This window comes from Anser cygnoides, chromosome 5, assembly GCF_040182565.1.
Source record: "Anser cygnoides isolate HZ-2024a breed goose chromosome 5, Taihu_goose_T2T_genome, whole genome shotgun sequence".
Lineage (NCBI taxonomy): Eukaryota > Metazoa > Chordata > Aves > Anseriformes > Anatidae > Anser > Anser cygnoides.
The window spans coordinates 3,280,763-3,301,876 of record NC_089877.1 but is presented as its reverse complement, the minus strand read 5'-3'; the positions used below and the strand labels follow the sequence as shown (position 1 = coordinate 3,301,876).

Below are 21,114 nucleotides of genomic sequence, written 5' to 3'. Positions count from 1 at the left end.
TCTAGATGTCTTGCAAATTGAGCATTCTTTTAATCCTCCTTACTCCTCATCATGAATTGGTGCATTCTCATGTTACCCTTGCACATATATTTTGTATCTTCCAAGCGCAGCCTCGGAACAGTACATCGCAAATGTAACATACTAAACAATATTGTATTATTTCTTCTTCTATTACTAACAATGGGAGGGTGGCCCTGATGTGCCACCATTTACCTAAGACGATGTGGGCGGAGAGGTTGCCATATTGTTCCCCTTGTTACCTAAGATGGAGGTGGAAGGGTTGCCATGTTGTGCACCCTGTTACCTAAAATGGCGGAGGTGGAGGGGCTGCCATGTTGTGCCACATTTAACCTAAGAAGGTGGAGATGGGAGGTGGTCCTTATGTGCCACTTTTTACCTAAGGTGGTGGAGATGAGTGATTGGCCCAGATGTGCCACGTTTTACCTAAGATGGTGGAGGTGGTGGGAGTTCCCTTATTGTGCCCCTTGTTACCCAAAATGGTGGAGGTGGTGGTTGTTGCCATATTGTGCCCCTTGTTACCTAAGATGGCGGAGGTGGAGATGTTGCCATATTGTGGTCCTTATAACTCATGATGGTGAGGTGGTGGAGTTGCCATATTGTACCTCTTGTTACTTAAGATGGCGGAGGTAGAGGTGTTGCCATATTGTGCCCCTTGTTACACGAAGAACAAAGCACACAACCCTGAGGTCTGCCTGTGACAGCCTTTTGGTGTACCAACCCCAGCTGCACCCAAGATTACCCAGGCTTTTGGAGCATGGAGGGGATTTGTCTCAGTTATTGGTAGGAAACCAAACCCAAACTGTGTGTCATGCAGACGCCTGGGCCTTCCGTCCCTTAGGATTTCGAGCAAATCATGATTACGAGCCTAAAATCTAAATACTGTTTACGTATTCTTAACAGGTCAAATGTCATCACCATGTAGAGTTTGACAGCGTGACAACATGCCAGCAATGTGTCAGGATAATCCCCTCCAACAAACACACTGTATGCTTTCCAAAGTGAGGAAACCATGTTGCGTAGGTCAACAGACACAGGCAACATTTTCTATAATGTCTACTGCAGGATTTTTTTTTCTGAATAACTTTCCCCATAGTTTCTGGAGCGGAGAGTGAGGAAACAGATCACTTAGTGACAGAGAACATATGGATCAAGTGTAACATAACTCATACCCGTTGTCCTAGCTCCTTCCTCTCTTTAAACGTGTAAAGCTTGTATCCACGCATGCCAGTCAGTGACACCGAGAATATTTTCCTTGTTTAAACAGTCTCTGACAAATTGCAAAACTTGCTAAATTGGTTCTGTTAAAGCTAAGCTTAAAAATCAAGCTCATATTACTCGTTCCTATAGAGCACATTATAGGGACACAAAACCACAGAAGTATTAAATTGCATTAAAAGTGATAATAAGTGGCATTCTAAATGAGACATTCAAGTTACAGATAACTATTTTTTTCCATAACTAAACACACAAGAGTAATTTATATGAGTCTTAACTTACTTTATATGTAGATATTCTCTGGGAAAATTTTACTGAAATACAGCAATGTTCCCTATTTTTCACGTGCTCATGAATTATTTCCATCCAAGATCAGTGTTAACCTTTCTTCAGAAGGGAAATAAATGCTCTTGAGAAGCAGCATTTTCAGCTGTGATCCCTTGAGACATGGAGATGAAGCAATTTTGAAGTTTTCCCTACTTGGGTAGGAAAACTCCAAAAAACACCTGATGCTGCTAGGACTGAATCCAGCTTGCCTCTTGCACAGGAGCCAGTGCTGAGCCATGGAACCCACTCACATTTATTTCAGATTCTTTGGCACATTTCACAGAGGAATAGCAGACCACGTGTTTTAGCTAATTTTCATGTCCCCATCCCCTTGCCTGTGTTTTGTATCTTTCTTACATCCATTTGCTGTCCTAAACTAAGTAGCAATACAGTCCTTTGTGAAAAGTTATTCTATTCTCTCTCTCCTTCCCCAGCCTCCAGTAAGTTGCTGTAATTTCATAGGAACTAAAATAATCTTTTACATATAGTTTACTCCTCAATTGTACTATTATACTTTGTTTTAATACAGTGAAATTGTCTAATGCTAACAGTGCATCAGGCATCTTGGTAAATAAGCTTGAGTTACTATGGAAACACAAAAAAACACCTTTATTTAAAATTCAGATAAAATTGCCCCTCGAGTTGTATAACAAGCATATATCGGATTTCAGCATTAGCCAAACAGTTATTCTTTTTAATGATTGTATCTACAATGAAAGTGGTTTGAAGCATGAAGGTGGCTCTCTGTCTTCTTAACCACCCATGCTCATAGTCCGTGAGTGGCAAATCAACTGCTGAGTTGAAAACCATGCTGAATATTTAGAAAATCATGGATCAAGTTTTAAGCTGATGTAAATAATGTGCAGCTTCAGAGGCATCAATGCATGTGGAACACCTCTAACATGCTCAACGATTTCTAACACATAGTCAATAAAAATCCTACTTTTGATGGCTGAAACAGCTTTTGGGACCTTCAAGACCTGTCTGGGAGCTTCCTCAGGCTCTTGGTGCAGCAGGGAGTAAAAAGCTTTTCTTCTAGAAAAGTCTGCGCTTTCCCTAGGAAACAGTAAGCATTGAATTAGTAAGCAAAACTGCTGGACACATTATAAGAAAAAAAGTACTGTAAGTTTTTCTTGTAATATTTAGATTTTTTTTCATTTTTTCTTTAAATTTATTTTTCAGCATACCAGTATCAGAAGCAATGCTGTTAAATCACTGTAAAAGAAAAGTTAGAAATGTAAAGAAAGGGTGATTTCCAGGGGAAAAAAATGATTGCCCTGACAGTAACAGCCCTATTTGCAGCTGATCTTCAGCTATGTAATCTTCCAGAAGGGATGAGGATAGGTTTCTATCTTCAAGAGAGCTCTCAAATGTTTATCTGTGAAGTCTGAGCTTTATTGGAGTGCAGTCTGCTTCCTGCACTCCTTACTGAGCCCTTACCAGATAAACCCTCTTCAAGTTAATGGATATCAGCTCTCACATCTAATTTTTTTATTTTTTAAAATAAAATGTGCTTTCATAATAAGATCTGTTTTGAGAGTTGCAACAATGAGCTGGCCTCTTTAAGCTAAACATTACACATCTATTCATACACTACGCTGAATTAGAAGTAGGCTTTTTATAATTTGTAGCATCTGTCATATTTGTCTTCATCATCAAGACTCCACAGCTAGCCCTCACCCCAAGAGCTACTGGCACTCCCTTTGATAATTCCAAGGCTCTGCTTCAGAGGTTTTCTCCAGGGACATATCTTTTTTGCTCAGTCATCTTACAGAGATACTTAATACAGAGCTTTGTGTTTCCAGGCAGCGTACGTGCAGAGTGTTTGTCTGCTCTTCCTTTCCCATTGCAGGATCCTTTCCAGACCTGCATCATCCCCATAGCAAACAATACACTAAGCCATGTTTTCACTCCTTACTGTGCTGCACTCATTTACATTCAAATAAGAATATTTTAAAAACTCTTACCTATAAAATAAATTTATACATTAAGAGATAATAAAATTGGTCTCAGCTGTGCCAAGCAATGGGTGCAGTGTTTGTTTCACACTGCAAGTGAATGGACACTTAGTGTCACTGAATGTTGCTAAGGGCAGGTAGAGTAGTCAGTATTTATGTTAATTTTTATCATTTACAGTGTGATTATTACTAATGCAAATTACCATCTTATGTCAGTTCAGCCTGTTAATTTTCAGAACTGGCCTGCTTGCTTTCCTCAGCTAGGAAATCTTTTCAGTATCATCAATTATATAAAAAAATGAATCTGAAGGGATTATGTAAATAAGTAATTGAATCAGCACTGTTGCGATCATTGTCGACATGAGAGCAATGTGACATTCACACAGAAAGAAAAATAAAGTAAATACAGATTTCTTCTATTCCCTATATTCAGTTAAAAAAAAAAAAAAAGTCAGTACTTGTTACAGGAGCCTTTACTCAGCAAAGAAGTGTGGGAAGCAATTAATTATAATGTCAGTTGCTCTAGGCTAATGAGAAATTCACCTGTCAGCAGGCTGGTCATCAGCAGCCATTTGAATATATTCTGTCACTGGTGCTGAGCCTCTTTAAAATACACAGCACAATTTTGTCTCACGTGTTTCTGACTGGGGCCAAAACCTCTGTGACTTTGCTCAGGTTAGCTGATACTCTGGTCTAATGGTCTGTGGTCTCTGCAGAATACAAAGAGAAATCAATGCCATTGGGTAGATGGGGCAGAAGGTTTACAATAAAAGCAAGCTTTCCAAATATAGTTCATCTCAGAGACCCATTATGTTACAGTAATGCAATATAATGGCTGGTGGCTTCCCTTCATAATGGAGGCATTATTTTGCAATCTGCTGGTAGAAGTTATGTAAAACCTTTTACAACATAAATATATGCATATGGAAAGGACAGACTGGGCAAACTGTGTTTTCTTCTGCATTTCTATATTTGAATTGATATTTATGATATGAAGCAAATGGAGGGAAGTGCTGAAAGAGCTCTGCATCTATTTTATCTTTCTGTTTCAGTGAATCCACTTGACTTTTCTGCGGGCTGTAAGAGTTCAAGGTCCTTCTCTATTAATACAAGGTTAGTCTGTGCTCATGCACACAAGAGCATTTTGTTATCAGCAGCTGGTTCCCCGTATCACACACATGGGGAACATGCAGCGTTCTGCATGTAATTTCAGTTAGTGACGTAGGTCATGCTCTTACCAATGTATTTACTGGTGCATGGCCCTTCCTTCAGCAAAGGAGAAGTGCTGCAAACACAAGGAATATCAGCTTGTGGGTGAGAAGGGGGCTTCAGCTGCTTAACTGCAGTCTTTGTCCATGACTCAGACTTCAGCCCTTGGAGCATGAAGAAGAGCTTCTGCATTTATTTATTTAATCCAAACTTTCCGAACAGCCTGCACCACACCCAACATGTTGGGACTTCAGGCAACCTGCATGGGTCATCCATGAGAGAGACAAGGTCAGCACTACTCCATACACTTTGTATTGTTCCCCTCTTCTTCTCCTCAGGAGAGGCATGCAGAAGAGTTTCACCAGAGCTATGTGTTCAGGGAGGCAACCGTGCCCAAAAATGAACCACAGTTTCTTACCCATACAGAGTAATACACTGGGATTACTCTAATGACTCCATGCTATTTTAGATTCAAATGGATCAGCACTAAAAGTGAAGTCACTATGGATCCAGCACATGCTCTTCCCAATGCTGGCCATTTCATTCAAATCTTTGCTGCAGCATGCATGGGAATTCCACAGCCAGTGAGACGTGTATGAAAGGCAACGTAAGGCTAAGCTTACAATACAGTTAGAGGCCTTTTTGTGGTAATGTTTATCATGACTTTTCTCAAACTTGTTGCTAAGTAGAGGGGCTTTAATCAATAACCTCAGCAAGTAAACAGGGAACCCTCCATATGTTGGCTCCATTTTCTTCCCTTGCCTGCTATTTTTGGTCACTTTTCCAAAGCGCACCCCAAGCAAGCCCTGGATGGATGTGGGCCCCTCATTCACACTTCAGTGTCAATAGGAAATGAGGAACATACACTCAGCATCTTGCTGGCCTGGGCCAGCAGCAGTGCGGTTACACTACAGATGCCTGCTTTAATTAGGAGCTCGTTACTTCGTCTGCAGACCTGGGCAAGTAAAATGAAAGCTTGGAGGCAATGAATTGTGTTTAGCTTTTTTACCTTTTTTTCAGTTAGTATTTTCACCCTTTCTCAGATCTAGTCTGAGAATATTGCATATTATTCTATGTCACTGAACTCTGGTGTAACATCTATATTATCAATTTTTTGTATAACTGCAAGAGCAGGAATCTCTGCATTCTTCTTCAGCCAGGAAACTGTTCTTAACCATTGCTTATCCCTAGCAACTACGGTATTACACAAGGTATTTCGTATAGGCATAAAGAAATTTCTAATAATTTCATATATGTAGACCTGTACAGGTGAGTGTATGTTTACTGCCATTAACCATTATGAATGCCAAATTAACAGCCTGTTAAAATGTGCACAGACAGTGAAAATCAAGTGAAATCATCCAAGTAAACAAGGACCTCAGTAACTGCTCTTTAACATGACCTTGTTTCAAAGGGTTCTTAGATAAGATTGTGGTTCCACTACATATTTTTAATGTCAGTCCTTTCCCTCTGAGGGCCACGTCTAGGTGCTCGCTCAGTTGGCTTAAAGTCTTCCTTCATTCAACTCAAAAGGAGCGCCACCATTTTCACACAAATGGAGATTCTGGCCTTTGGATTTCATTCAGATTAAATCTCTACTAGGGAAAACCTAATAGCTGGCCCTCCTAGCCCTGCTGAACAACATCAATTTTGTGCTACCACATTGCCAGAGCTTGTACAGAAGACAAGGGATGCCCTAGTTGCACCGTTCCCATGACAACACTCTGCAAAGCAGCTCCCTACCAGCCTTCCCTGGCTGCTTCATTACATCTGACAGCCGTGCCCAGAGAGTGACTTCCAACCCCTGATAATGCTGCTTCTTCCAATTAACAAAAACTGTTTTACATGGAAAAAAAAATCCATCTGAAAGAGTGGTGTTTTGATTGTCAGAATACAAAATCTTAAGCTCCCCACCACCCAAACACTGAGAGAATGGCTGGGTTTAGTTCGGTGTTTTATGCTGTGTGCTGCTACTTTGTAAGGTAATTGGGAATGACTTCTGGTTTTGCTCAAGGGACTGAATTTGTTTTCGTTAGTTCTGGGTACAGTGTGCCTGTTTCTTCATGTATGCTGAAGTGAATTACAAAATAACAGCACTTCAAGTAACTCCTGATTTTGTGTAGTAGGTGGCAGTGACTTGCTGGGACAAATTATAGTGGAGAGGAAGGTCTGGTTTTGTTAGGGGCGAGCATCGTTCCAAAAACTATATGCCTCCTGGCAGTGCTGGGGCGAGGGCCTTTGTAAGTGCAACAGGAGCCCAAAGGGCCAACACAGGTTGGTCAAGCCAGTGGTTCTCTCTCTTGGCTGTACAGAGGAAGGATGGTGGGGAACATACAGATGAGTTCAGGGCATTGAATCTGGGAGGCAGCAGAGAAAAGTGAGCAATTACCTGGTTGCCAGTCCCGTGCAGTACTATAGTGTGTTGGAAGATTATATTATTATTTTTTTTTAAGTTTAATAATTTCAATATTTTAAAACAATTTCCTGGTACAGATTTTAAGATCATTTTACTTTTCATATGTAGTCATAGGGCCCTGTGGCTCTGACTGTACCACTCTCTGTTACTCAGTATTTCTTTCCACAAATGCATGCTGTAATCCCAGGAAGGCCAGGAAAGGGAACAGATTGTCTCCACCCAAGGAGTGAGCAATGGGCTGCTATGCCATGCCCGATGTTCTGGAGCAGAGAGTGCCTGTAACAGGGCATTGCAGCTGCATCAGCAAGCCAGACCCTCTGCACGCTGCCTCCCACCACAGTCCTCTGAGCATCCTCCACCTTGCACCTCTCTGTGACCGTCCCCTCCTCAGGTGACTCGAAAGCCTTGCTCAACCCCAGCTGTGGAGCTGGCTTCACCACTTACAGCTCAGCACAAGGTGCTTCCTGCTCTGCATCAGAGGATACTGGAAGGCCCTTAGGTGACAGCACGTAACCTGTCCTGGGCATTTGACTCCACCACCAGCATCGTGCCCTGGGCTGCTGTGACTGAGTAGAGAGAAAGCAGTTTGTGTGTTCTGGGTGCCCAAGCTCAAAGGCTGTCCCTCCTGCCACTTGCTGACGACAACATGCATACTGTGATTCACTACATTACACAGTTTTGTTCAGCCACTAAACCTCTCTGTGAGCTCTGCATTAGCCTGCACATTACCTTTCACTTAATTCAATTACTGGTTAATCTGCTATTCCATTTTATTTGATCTGAGCCTCAAAGGCCAAATCATACGTACAACAAATTATACAAGCTCCATCTTTAAGTTCAACTGCTTCAAGCAGGTACTGAGGAACAATTAGATCACTGTCTGCAGGAGCTGCCACTTAACTAAGAAAAGACAACTCTAAATAAGACAGATGCAGAGAAAGTCCAAAGACTGTTCATGCTGATAATGAAAATTAATCAAACATCATTAGCAGTCTCCAGAGAGCACAGTACATCATGTGCTTCTTGTCTTCCTCTGCCTGATGAGAGCACCCAATTCGGCTAAATCAAGAGCAGAAAGGAGCTTCGTGGCATCAAGAAAAGGATCAAAATTTGGAGCCTTTTCTGGATGGAGTGGTGGGACTTTTTTTTGAAAGTGATTTGGGACAGTCTACAGTTTGGTAGTTTTGAACAGCACCCATGGTCTCTGGGGAAGTCAATAAACACACACAGGAGATTCTGCTAAATACACAGGCTTGTTTTTCTCCCTGTAAAGTGGAAATTACAGAGAGGTAGTTCACTGAGCAAAACTCCTTGGGAGGTTTCTTATATCTGCACCCAAATACAGCTGGGATGCACTTTCTGGAAGGCACCATTTTGCACACAGGAGAGGGCATGGCTGATTGTTGACACCACTCTCGGATTGTTTTTGCATGCAGTTATGTCTTCTCAAGCCTCTTTGTTTCCTTATTTTTGCCCTTATGTTTGCCTTCTTCACTAGCCAAGTTGCCCTAATTTTATCTCATCAGCCTCAAAAGCTGGAGACTGAGTCAGTTGTGTTTATATCATGTTTAATGTACAGGAGCCCTGACAGGAGCTTTTAGGCTTTACAGCAATCAATGGTTTATTTGTTTGTGTGTGTGCATGTACATGTCTTTGGGGTTGGTTTGTTTGCATACCCAATCACCACTTCTGTTTATAGTTCAGTGATGTGCAAGTAGCGGGGAAACACAGAAACCCTGTTAGTTGCAGATGTGTTGTTAAAAATTAAGAAAACCTAAAAGAGTGAAAGAAGTTCAAGACTGTGGACAGCATGTGAAGAATTCGTTGTGCATAACTGCAGCCATGCCATGGTCCCATCTCCTGGTCAGTGCATTGTATCCCTTTGCTCTGTGGCAGACGGAGTCCTAAGCCTTTCTCCTTCAAAGCCATGCACCAAACGCCTGCGCCAGGCCTGTGGGAATAGCCCCTGACTTCAGAGCAGCTGTGACAGAGTGATGTGGCAGTTCATATCACTGTGGATTTGGCTTTAAATTTCCTGTATCTGGCCCGTCTTGCATGAGTTACCTGCGACTCTCAGGAAAACAATAAGACACATTCTCTCCTAAAGCAATAGGATGCATCTGGATCACCTTAATTCAATTCAGGATGGCAGTGAGCGGAAGCACAGGGAGAGCAGCTGATGTAGGCTCAAAGAAATCAGCACACTCTAATACAATTTTTGAATGAAAGCATCCTATTAATCCCTCCTCTGTTCAAGCTATAGGGATTCATTACACTAGTAGTTTCCCCAAGTGGGTTTTATTGACCTGTATTCAGTTGCTCTCTGAATAGGTACAAGTGAACCCCTTTTCCCTTTTTTATGATAACTACTTAGACAATGCTTGGATTTCCAATAGCACAGGAAGGAAAAGCTGCAAGGTGACCACGCAGAGGCTGTGTGGCAGACCTGTAAGCTCTGCTTCTCTCATTGAGCAGGAGCAGCCCTAACCAAGTCAGTTAATCCGCTTATGGTGGTGCCCTTCCCATGCCGGGTCACGGTCCAGCCTTCTCTGGCACCACACTGACACCTAGATAACATCTTTGGCTTGAGTTGTCAGGATGGTGGCACTTGCACAGGGAGCCCACCACAGGTGTCAGATGCTCTCCTGCCAGGGGACACTCCGCAGGGTGGGAAATGAGCCTGGCAGGAGAGGGGGGAGATTGCAGAGAGGTAAATGTCACCCAAATAACACTGAAGAAAAATAGCCACCCCCTGTCAAACCAAGCTTTGCCTTTCTCTCTTCATCTGCCTGCCCCTGGGGAATGGCATGTGCTGCTCTGCTGCGCAGCCCCACGGCACCCTCATGGCACAGGTGATGAGGGAGCTCCTGCAGCAGGGCACGCAGCTGATGGCCACGTCCTGCCCCATGTCCTTCCCCCAGCCTGTCAGCCATGGCCTGTGCCCACAGCATGCTCAGGCAGCAAATTATTTAGCCAGGCTTTAACCCTGGAGGAGGAAATAAACTCCTTGCCTGCGTGGTGTCCTTCCCCTCATTAGCATGACCTTTCCAGAGCTCGTCTGCACTGAGCAGACAACAGTGTTTCCCCTGGTGAAAGCGGTGCTGGGCAGCAAACTCCTCCTACGAGGCTTTTCCCAGCTGTGAAAACATTGACCTGGGCCACAAAGAGCCCAGTGAGAGGTGTCTCAGCCCTCACAGCTAACCCCTATGCAGAATCTTTGCTTCACTCATTACTTAATTGGAAGGCACTGCACAGGACTCTGGAAAGTGGCTCATGACCGTAATAGCATAGCACACAAAGTAATAGGCAGACAGGGATGCTATGCAGAAGCTTCCTTGCAACAAAATGTGATCTCACTTGGAAAAAATTTATCTAGGGAAATGCTAAACTGTAAATATCAAGCTAATTAGCCCTCATATGTAATTTGTTCTTAAAACTACATGGCCATCTCCTTCTGGAGGAACAAAAATCTCATTTTTGCCTTCTGTAAGCCTGAAAAGTCAATCCTAAATATGTCACTGAAGCCTAAACCAAGAGGCATCATGATGCTTTCAGTCAAGAAGCTCTCTATGAGTAAGGGGTTTAAAAACCACAGATTTATTCTTTAAACGCACTGAACCAGAATGCCAAACAGGGGCACAGTGCACAACAGCCCTACTTTACCAGAGCCACAGTCGCCCGCACCATCAAGACCTGTTTCCCCTGTTGCACCAGCTTTAAGTCATGTTTTGCCCTCTTTAAGGCATTCTCTTTCCCTCTCCACACCTGCACAGAGTAGTTCTCCTGCCATCTCCACACCAACAAAATCCTGATCATTTCTCCAGTGTCCTGATCCCTGCTGGCCTGAATAAAAGCAGGTCACTAGGCTCAGTGCATTCATGATAGACTTCACTTTGCTCAGGTATTTTGAAACATTTTTTGAAATAGGGAAGATTGATGATTCAATCCCAAATATATATTTTCTTTTCAAATGAATAGCCAGAGCCAGCTGCTGTGGCACAGTTTCTCACATGGAGCCTGCTTGCCCTCGAGCTCTCACGTGTTCCCCCATGAGTCAGTGTGTTTTCCAGCTATTGAGTGCCTGGTAACTGCCCTTGCTCCATCTGAGCTGTTTGTGGAGGAACAGAGGACTGGAGTTTATAGTAACACAATTTTTTTCTTTTCTCATTGAGAACATCATTCTCAATATTGCTATTTCACTTCAGCAGTCCATTTCCACGTTGTCTGCATTGCCATTAAGATGCTCTCCAGCTGGCATGGCCTGGGAAATGCAGTGGCCAGTTGCACACCGTGAGTCAGGGGTACCGCCAGTGGCCCCTCGTGCCCGCTGTTTTGGTAGAGCACAGAGGGGTTGCAGCAGCCTGGGTCCAGGTCTCACGCATGGGAATGCGTGAGCAGCAGAGGTGACGTGCAGGGCTGAAAAGGGCTCCTGCAGACGACACCTCTTTCTAGGGTGCCGGGGGGGGGTACATTTAGTGAGTGTGCATCTTCACACCTCTTTCTCTCGTATGAGCCAGGGTGGTTTTCTGGAGAGTTCAGCTGCGTATCCTGGTGGGGGGCTCTCACAAACCCCAGATACCCATCCTGCCACATTAAAAAAAGAAAGAGAGAAAAAGAAGAAAAAAAAAAAAAAAAAAGAAAACTCAGGAGCATTCCCCGACTGGTTCCCCTGCTGGTGTGACACCCAGTTATTTCTGAACTCATGGTATTTTTAGGTTATTGACTGCTTTCCCTCCCACTTTGAGAACGATGAAGTCTCATCCTGGGGAAGTGGCAGCACCACTCTAGTAACAAAATTATTAAATCAATTGCCTTTTCAGCAATACCATCTCTAGTGAAATGTCACTGATACCTACAGTGTTGTCTCTAAGAGGCTTAATTTTTCATCAGCAATGTAGTTATTAACAGAGGAGGAAGGGATCAGCACATGGCAGCACTAGCACCAGGGCTGCACAGCCTGGGGGTTGACTGTGGAAATCAGGAAGCAATACTGCCTGTCAGGAAGCAGGAGCTGGCTTTTGAGGGAAAGGTGCAAAAGCTGTTGAAAAGCCAAACAGTGACACACAAAATATGTCAAGCTAAAGTTAGCCAGAGTCTTTCATACTGGGATTAGAAACCAGTGTATCCCACGTGAGCCCTGGTGTTTCAGGGCCTTTCACCTGATAGAAACCCAGTGCTATCCCTCCATCTTTTAAGCCAGCAGGTGATAAAGAACATAGACCTGAACTGATGCTTGCCCCATAAAACAAACCAAGCAACGTACAGCCCTAAGACGCATGTTTGTGTTGAAATGTCATCTGGTTATTTGCTTCTGAGACACTCGAATCAGCTTTGTTTTCACAACATGTTGAGCATCATATTATCATCAGCAAAACAATAATAGAAAAGCCTATAAAACAGGCCTCCTCAGAGAACTATTAGATAACAGATTACCCTGCAGATAGTTGTAGAGAAACACCCCGGCAGATTTCGGCTCATCAGCTGTTCTGCTGGCAGAGGCTACAAAAAAAATCTGTTGGTGGAGCTCAGCAGGATATAAAACGCCTGTGAATAATGTTACTGTAGGGCTGGCTCCAGCAGCATCCGCAGCGTTTCCACTGCGATCACAGGACATGCTACAGCAGCATCCCAGGCATTGCTCTCCGTAGTGCTGTGTGGTGCAGCCAGGCCAGAAAGTATTAAACTGGGCGGTGGGCACTGTACCTGCTCTGCACTGACACAGCAAGGAAGGGAGTGCAGGGCGATGGAGTGAGGCGTTTATCCCACCGCCCCTCGCCAGTCTCCCAGGTGCACATGTGGTGCTGACAGCCCTGCACAGATGCGTGCTCCTTCCTACAGCGGCCTTCGGGCTACCACCAGCCTGGGAGATAATGGAGAGAAGCAGAGATTTATCTCCATGTAAAATGTTTAGAAGCATGTAAAATGTTTATCTCCATGTAAAATGTTTATCTCCATGTAAAATGTTTAGAAGCATCAGGTGAGCACCAGCATTGTGGAGCCCTTTGACCAAGGAGCAATTGGCCTTGGACATTTTCCCTTAGACTTTCCCTTGGACATTTTCCCTTAGACTGCTCAGGGAGCAGTCTGCCCCAGGGCTTCTCATAACATCCACTCACAAATGACTTTTCATCTCCTGAGTCCATCTCATTCCAGGCACTGCCCTCTTCTCTGCTCCTGGACCCTCACCAGGAGGCGGCAGGGGAGAGGTTGCCCCACCAGTACTGGGGATGAGCAGGAGCAAGCACCCAGGGAACCTGGCACTCCGAGAAAGGCACCGTGACTTACCTGGTGTCTTTTGCTCTGATCACTTCCGTTTCCTAGTCTCATAAAGTTTAGGCTCATCCATATTCCACTAAACTGGCTTGTACTGCCCCAGTGAGCTAGATAAACATGGCAGAAGCAAACTCATCTTTTCAAAAGGCAAATCTCAAGCAGCACAAGCTGGGTTTCATGCATCCCTTAGGAGGGAGATGCACAGTAATAAAAGGCTGCGATTCCAAATGCTCGCATTTTACCAGGAGCATGCTGCGTGCCATTTAGCCTGCTTACTTAGTGCATCTCAGCTGCCAGTCTCTGTACAGCATGAAATCAATTCCTGACAATCACAAAAGCACCATAGAGCCCCATCAGGGTAAAGATTTAAATAAACTCCTATTCTCAGTAGATAAGTGCACTGAAAACAAATAATTGGCATATCCAGGATACAAGGAAATAAACAGCAATAACAATTAAACTTTATTTAGATTTAATTTGACATTTAGCACAGCAATGAGCACAGAAAGAAGTACCAAAATACCAAACTCATAGCTTATAAAATCATCAAATATATTTCATATTTAGTGAAATCTCTCTACAACACATCAGTGGGACTGCTCTAGGCAGCTCAACCCTGTATGTATATACATATAGCTGTGTTATATAAAATACTATATGTAGAGAAAGCACTGAAACTTAACACCAAAATAGAAAATAGCTCAAAATTCAGATACTCCAGATTTGATAGTAATACTCATTATCGCAGAGAGGTTCAAGCCCACTGCAGGAAATAAAGCTCTAGCTTTGATACCATTGGAGGCATAAGCTGTGTTACTGAGCATGGGTTAAAACTGGTGCACAGGCCGGGCTCCAGACCCTGTCCTTGCTCAGGTACACACTGCAGGAGCTGCTCTCCCACAGCTCACCATTGGCTATTGCAAACCTGGCTGCAGTGGGGTTACCTGCTGGCATCATGAGCCAGCAGTGTGCCCTGGTGGCCAAGAAGGCCAATGGGATCCTGGCGTGCCTAAAAAGAAGCATGGCCAGCAGGTCAAGGGAGCAGATCCTCCCCCTCTACTCTGCCCTGGTCAGGCCTCACCTGGAGTACTGTGTCCAGTTGTGGGCTCCCCGGTACAAAAAACACAGGGAACTCCTGGAAAGAGTCCAGCGGAGGGCCACAAAGATGTTGCGGGGCCGGGAGCATCTTCCCTATGAGGAAAGGCTGAGAGACCTGGGTCTGTTCAGCCTGGAGAAGAGAAGACTGAGAGGGGATCTTATCAATGTTTACAAATATCTTAAGTGTGGGAGACAGAGGGATTTGGCCAACCTCTTTTCAGTGGTTTGTGGGGACAGGACAAGGGGCAATGGCCACAAAATGGAGCATAGAAGTTCCACACCAACATGCGAAAGAACTTCTTCATGGCGAGGGCGATGGAGCATTAGGACAGGCTGCCCAGGGAGGTTGTGGGGTCTCCTTCTCTGGAGATATTCAAGGTCCGTCTGGACGCCTGCCTGGGCAACCTGCTCTAGGGAACCTGCTTTGGCAGGGGGTTGGACCCGATGATCTCTTGAGGTCCCTTCCAACCCCTACAGTTCTGTGATTCTAAATCAGTGGGTACAGAATATCACAAGGGTATTACTCTGAATTTCAAAGATGCCCCTTCAGCAGATGACTAATTAATTCCAATTAGCTTTTAAAAATCTAGAAAGCTGCTTTTGTACAAGGTCAGGCTCCTCCACGCAGTACTGTACATTTGTTCTGGTCTGCAAGCAAGCAGCATGTGAAGTAGCAACCTTGCTGCTCCAGGATAGCAATGCCAAATGAGGTGCTTATCCCAGTGAAAATTCCGACTTCCCTGAGGGTGGACAAGGTTAATGTTGTACTTGAAATCCCCAGTGATTTGTAAATAGATAAAAAAGTTGTGGCATTCCTGACAGCATCATTAAAGTACAACCGGAGTCCAACCCCCACACAGGTACGGAGCCCCGGTGCTGCTGGTGCTTTGGGTTACAAGCTGGACATGCAGGCAGAGCCGAGGGACCAGTCGCGGCAGCAGGGGAAAAGCAAGGGTGCTTTTAGGGCGTGTGATTCTTTATGGAGCAATAAGGCTCTATGTCTGCTCTCATACCCGACAATACAATTGTGCGCTCATTTGTTTCTTTTTGGCATAACACAATGATTAATTTTCCTGCCTATTCCCTCTAGGGAGACAGCCAAGAGCCCTCTGGGGACTTTCCTGGAGAGGGTGAGCCCTGGCACCACTTGCCGGAGGACGCCTCCCACGGCGAGCAGGCGGCTGCGGAGGTCAGCCTGGGAGCCCTTTCAACCGCTGATTCTGTGCTGCCGCCACGCCGCCCAAGGGGGAGCCTAACCCATGAATAATTTTGTAACTGCTCTCTCATCAAGCCAGCAGTTGCGTCCCCAATTACACAGCAACAATACTATGGCTAACAGGATGAACTGTAATTCATAGATGATATTGGTGTTGTTATTTTACTATGAGTAACTTCCTGGTAATGGCCATTTGAATGTGGCAATATCAATTAAGTGAATATAAATGCTTAGCCTCTGGAAAAATCATTAATAAAAATTTCATTCTGATAGCCTCTAATCACAGATAAATACAATTACTCTTATGAGGCCACTATAAAAATTATTTTTCTCAGCAGAAGAAATTCATAAGGTTTCCCAACTGTTTGTAATAAAGACAACACTATATAGAAAAGTCCAGAAAATAAGCACACATTTGTTTCTCAAAACCCATAGATAAACATGACAATATCTCTAAGTTACTGGCTACTGAACAGATTTCATTTAGCTATACTTAAGCTGTAGCCTAGTATAAATGTTTTCAAAGCAGTGCATTGCTGTTTCATCTGGAACAGCTGCACGGAATTTCTTTGATGTCAAGCTCTTGTGTAGGGACAGCATTTCAATTTCTCTTTATGCCTCCAAAGTGCTGAAACAGGAAGGAAAATATATTTAATCAGAATTGTTACATGGAAAAAAAAATAGCTTTGAATGCAGTAGCAAGAAATAATTCATAGCTGCAGTTGCGGCAGAGCTACAAGAAGCCTCTCTCATTTGTATTTCAAAGGAGACAGGGAAAACAGCCTGTGTTTCACCCTGCAGCGCCCTGTCCCTATGGTGCTGTGCAGGGCATCGCGTCCCTCCTGTGATGGAAACAAGCCCTGCAGCAGGAGCACATGCCACAGCCGGCAGGTGTCATGGGCTGCCTGTGCGCTCCCGTCCCCACGGGAGCATGCTGCAGGGTACCTGAGAGGTGCCCAGCCAGCCATCAAGTGCCCACATTTGCGCCCACCCATCGCATGCCTGATGCCTGGGTCACCCAGGACCCCCCCCTTTGCTTAGAGTAGGAGAGGACATCAGCATCTCCAGCCCTGGCAGTGTTTGCTGTCAGGAAATACCAACTTTAATAGCAATCAAGACTGGTACCCTGACTCCCTAACCTGGTGCGCGCGTGCCTAGTGCGCTCGCTCCCCAGATAGTCAAATACAGTTAGCTGAGGAAGAGCTGCTGCTTCCCACCTGCTTCTGCCCAGGCCCCTTGAGGGCTTCTGAAATAACTGTGGTTGGTCATGATGGGCACCTAGAGAAGGTACTGCCCAACATCATTTGCCGAAGATGCTTTCTCATGCTGTCAGCAAACATTAGCCCCCAGGACATATCAGGGAGTTATTGCATGCATTAAGGAAGTACCAGAGTGGGCAGCACTGTCTTCCTGCGGGGACATAAAACTGAAGAAGCAACAGCAGCCAGGGTCAAAGCAGGAAGAAGAGGCAACACCGTTATCTCCAGGCAGGATCTCTCTCTCCCGCACTTTGTAAAATAGTCATGTGGATTTGTTTGCCTTGCTTTGCAAATATTTTCCAGAAAAATGTTTGTTTGGGAATGCTCTCAAAAAGCAATGCTCAAGGAGACCTCCTAATGACCTCAGTATATTTTCTGAGCTATTTCCCTAAGCATGATTTTTGCAGACATCCCCCTTACTGTGCAACGTTTACCAGAGAAAAAGCAGAAGCTGAGAAAGGCTTCTGAAAAATCCAGGGGCTCTGCTTCAAAACTCAATGAGTCATCAAAAACAGTTTCTGCTTGTGCTGGTGAGCTCCATCTCACCTGCAGCCAGGGTCTGCCTGCCCCTGTGCAGCCCGGCTGTGTGGCACTGCCCGCCAGCCTGGACAGCCCCATGCAGCCCTGCTGCACAGCAAACTTACTGCTCTCCCATCCCAGCGCTGATGCTGTCCACGAATGGGATTTCTTCCCTGTCCGTCTTCCCCAGAACAAGATGGTGCTTCTCCATGTTTATGACACACTGTAAAGAATAAATGTATTCATGTAAGAGGGAAAGCTGCAATTCACAGTGGTCCCAGCTTCTCCAGCATGGGTAAAAGCCCTACTAGAAAACTTTTACCTTCAGGGATTTCAGTGTCTGCAGGCCAAAGGAGAAGGATTTCTCATTGTCTTCTGAAAAATAGGAACATTTGGATTTATACATTCAAAATGATTTCCCATGGCTTTCTATAGAGTATCTACACCCTTCCTTGATGGCTTCTCTGCTAACCAAAACCCAGCCTATAAAGGGATTCAATTACTCTGGAGGGGAACATAGGTAAATGAGGAAAGGCAAGGGAGACATGGACACATGGCAGAGAGCAAGCTTGGTGCTATCAGCACAGCCCTGCTGAGCAGATCCTCCCTCCCTCCCGCACCCACTGCCCAGCCAAACGGCTGAGCACAGACCATGCCAGGGAAGTCAAGGTCCGTGGCCAGCCTCCCTCCAACTTGCTGTGGCCGGTCTGCACATAAGCATTCAGCCCGGAGTATCAATCCAGGAATTAATGTAACACAATATCAAGAACAGAAGTAATTCTATTTGAATTTTAATGTGTTTCCTGAAGTTTCATGTTTTCCCTCAGGGTACCCCCAGTGGAGCTCACACCCAAAGCATCAGATGAGCACTCACCCACAACGAGCGCAGCGCACTCCACGCGGACCGCTCCCACCGTCAGGACCAGATGGTCAATTTGGCCAATGACCCTCTCATTGTGTGGTAATGAAATTGCCTCCTCCTCACTGGGAAGTGCTTCAAGATGCTCCTTTAACCTGCACGTTGAAGACACTTCTGACATGAAACAGCCACAGTTCAGCCCATCTGGGGAGGAGCAAACTGCATTTGAAGGGTACTCAGACTTGAAGTGCTCTTAGCTTGTTCATATTACCAGGCTGCTAACAGAAGCTGCTGTCTTGGCAGGTTTTCTGTGATGTTCTGTGTATAGTCAGCAGCTCGTACCCACTTCAGTTCATAGCACAATCCCAAGATGCAGCCATGGGGTCAAGTCAGACCTTGTTTTAAGCGAACTCTGAATGTAACTCACAACTTGTGAGTTCTTTTTACCTAAGGAATCTTTTGTTTTACATTTCCCCAAGACTTAGAAAGCTCCTGATCTAAAATTGCTTCTAATTTAGTGTTGGAGGAAGCAAGTGATGCTCTATGTTGACTTCCATCAGTTGAGATAACAACATTTTGTCTCCATGCCTTACAGCTAGTGCAATGTGTGTAATGCATGCTTATTAGCAGATACTACTGCTGGCTCTCTTCAGAGGAAGCTGTGACATATAAATCACATTCAGCCCGAGAAAAGAAAAAAAGGTGTCACAAATATCTCAAGTACAGTAATTTCTTCTGTCTGTGCTCCAAGAACTATTCTGACAATGCTGATTAATTATTTAGCTTTAATTCGTCTTTTAAACTGAACTAGAATCTAATGGAAAACCAGCCAGACAGTAATGTCTCTCTCAGGTAAAAGCTGCATTTATTTTGGTCTATTCAGAGAGACAGAGATGCCAGTGCTGAGGTTAGGGCTGCCCACATCATTCAGCACAAGTACAAAGACCAGGAGAGGCAGCAAAGAGAACAATCTGGATCCCCTCTGACTCTTTACTTAGAGACAAGCCTTGAAAATGCTGTCAGGAGCACATCAAGAAGTTTATTGTCTCCTTGACCCTGAGCTGGCTTGTTCTGCTCCAAAACTGTTCTGGAGTAGGCATTTCCCAGCGGCTTCTCTAGCAACTTGAGGGAAGACATGCAGGCTTGGGTCTCTGTTCCCCTCCATAAGCCCCCAAGCACAGCCTTGCTGTTCAGTCCTACACCCAAGGAGGATTTCTTGCACTGCAGTGACCTGAGAGCTATCCTTAAAGGCAAGAGAAAGACCTCAAAAAGCACAATGACAACACACAGATTTTTAAAAAGCTTATGCCTCAGGCACACTCATCCTGCCAAGACCCCAGAAGAGACAGCAGGAACCCAACCCCAGAGCCCCCAAGCCTGACCTGCGGGCAGCAGCATTCAGCACAGCATCCTGTGAGGCCCTACAGCCCCAGCAGGAACAAGCACGCTCAGCAAGTCTCTTCCCCACTGCTTTCCAGGGCTGAATTTAAACAAAACTCATGTTTTATCATCGCCACGTGCACTAGACTGCTTTGAAGTAAAACGTGCCAGAGCAGTGCCTGTTGTTGCACAGGGCCTACCACAGAGAAGGCAGAAAAAGCCGGGCATCAAAGCCCCATTTTTTAAGCTGCTTGGTTAATCTGGCTTTAGCTTTTGTCACTGCAAACACAAACAGCAAAGGAGCTGCAAGAAGCTGGTGGAAAGGCAGTCCTGCTGGTGCATGTCAGCTAGAGCCGGGTCCTGCCAGGGTCAGTCCCTGCACGTGGTTTCTGAAGCTGAGCAGTGTTGCAAAAAAAAATAAAAATGCACAGGATCAGCATGGGTGACATGGGCAGTATATGGACTGTCACAGGCCATCAGCATACAGCTAGGACATGCTGAGCAGCCAGTGTAATATCTTGCAGGATGAAACCCCTCCACACACACTGTTATAATCCATAAACAAGGCTGAGTTGCTTCACAGTTTGTAGTAGTTTTTGCATAACTGTTGCAAGTTAGCAATAAAAAGCAGTGCCTGCATAGGAATTAATGGCCAAAAGCTCCTTGATGCCCTGTGAACGGATGCCTGATTCCATTCCCCAGAGATCAGCAGGGCTTTTGCTTTGAATGGCTCAGTCAGTTCTTTAACATCTATTTCCCTTCCCTTCAGCAGGGAGCAGTCTGCTATTGCAAGTAGCGCCAGACACCTCATTTAGAGCACACACCTGTACACAACCATACAGATGCTTTATAACCAGCACTGGAGCAAATGCAGCCAGCAGCAAGGTCCATGCTCCGCAGTGCAGCCCCGCAGAGCTGAGCTGGACTCTGGGGACTTTACTTTCCTCCAAGGACACTGAAGGCAAGAGACAACTTCTGTGTTTCACCACAAACACAACGACAAACAGGCACTGAAAAAATTCCAAGTGCTCGCCCAAAGCACCACCTTTCATCTTGACCAGCACCACTTTGAAGCAAAGCCCCAGCCCCACGAAGCACTGCCAGGCACCATGTGTTTCCGCAGAACAAGGCCCAGCCCACCGGAGCGGACATTTACCCCAGCCTGTCCAGGCAGGCGGACGACATCAGGTTGTGCTGCAAGCCGGTGTCCACCACGGCCTTCAGCTCCTTCCCAGCGCACTGTGAGGAGCAAGCAGAGATGGGAGACAACATGTGGGAGTGAAGGAGGAATGCAGAAGCACGAGTGTTTCCTTACACCAGCCCATACCTTCCTTGTCCCCTGCAAGCTGTGTCTTAGGGCACGC

General features: G+C 45.2%; 1 protein-coding gene across 2 annotated transcripts in view; it reads right to left on the bottom strand.

Moving 5' to 3' along the window:
* Nucleotides 1-13,860: 13,860 nt before the first annotated feature.
* NRIP3 (nuclear receptor interacting protein 3) overlaps nt 13,861-21,114 on the bottom strand; it is a 29,722-nt gene continuing 22,468 nt past the window's right edge. For both annotated transcript variants that reach the window (XM_013189046.3, XM_013189045.3), the window contains exons 3-7: nt 20,907-20,989; nt 18,386-18,525; nt 17,834-17,886; nt 17,637-17,734; nt 13,861-16,361 (exon numbers count right to left, since the gene is read on the bottom strand). In XM_013189046.3, the coding sequence (XP_013044500.1) occupies nt 16,346-16,361; nt 17,637-17,734; nt 17,834-17,886; nt 18,386-18,525; nt 20,907-20,989 (390 nt within the window). In that variant the 3' untranslated portion in view covers nt 13,861-16,345. The remainder of the gene's footprint in view (nt 16,362-17,636; nt 17,735-17,833; nt 17,887-18,385; nt 18,526-20,906; nt 20,990-21,114) is intronic.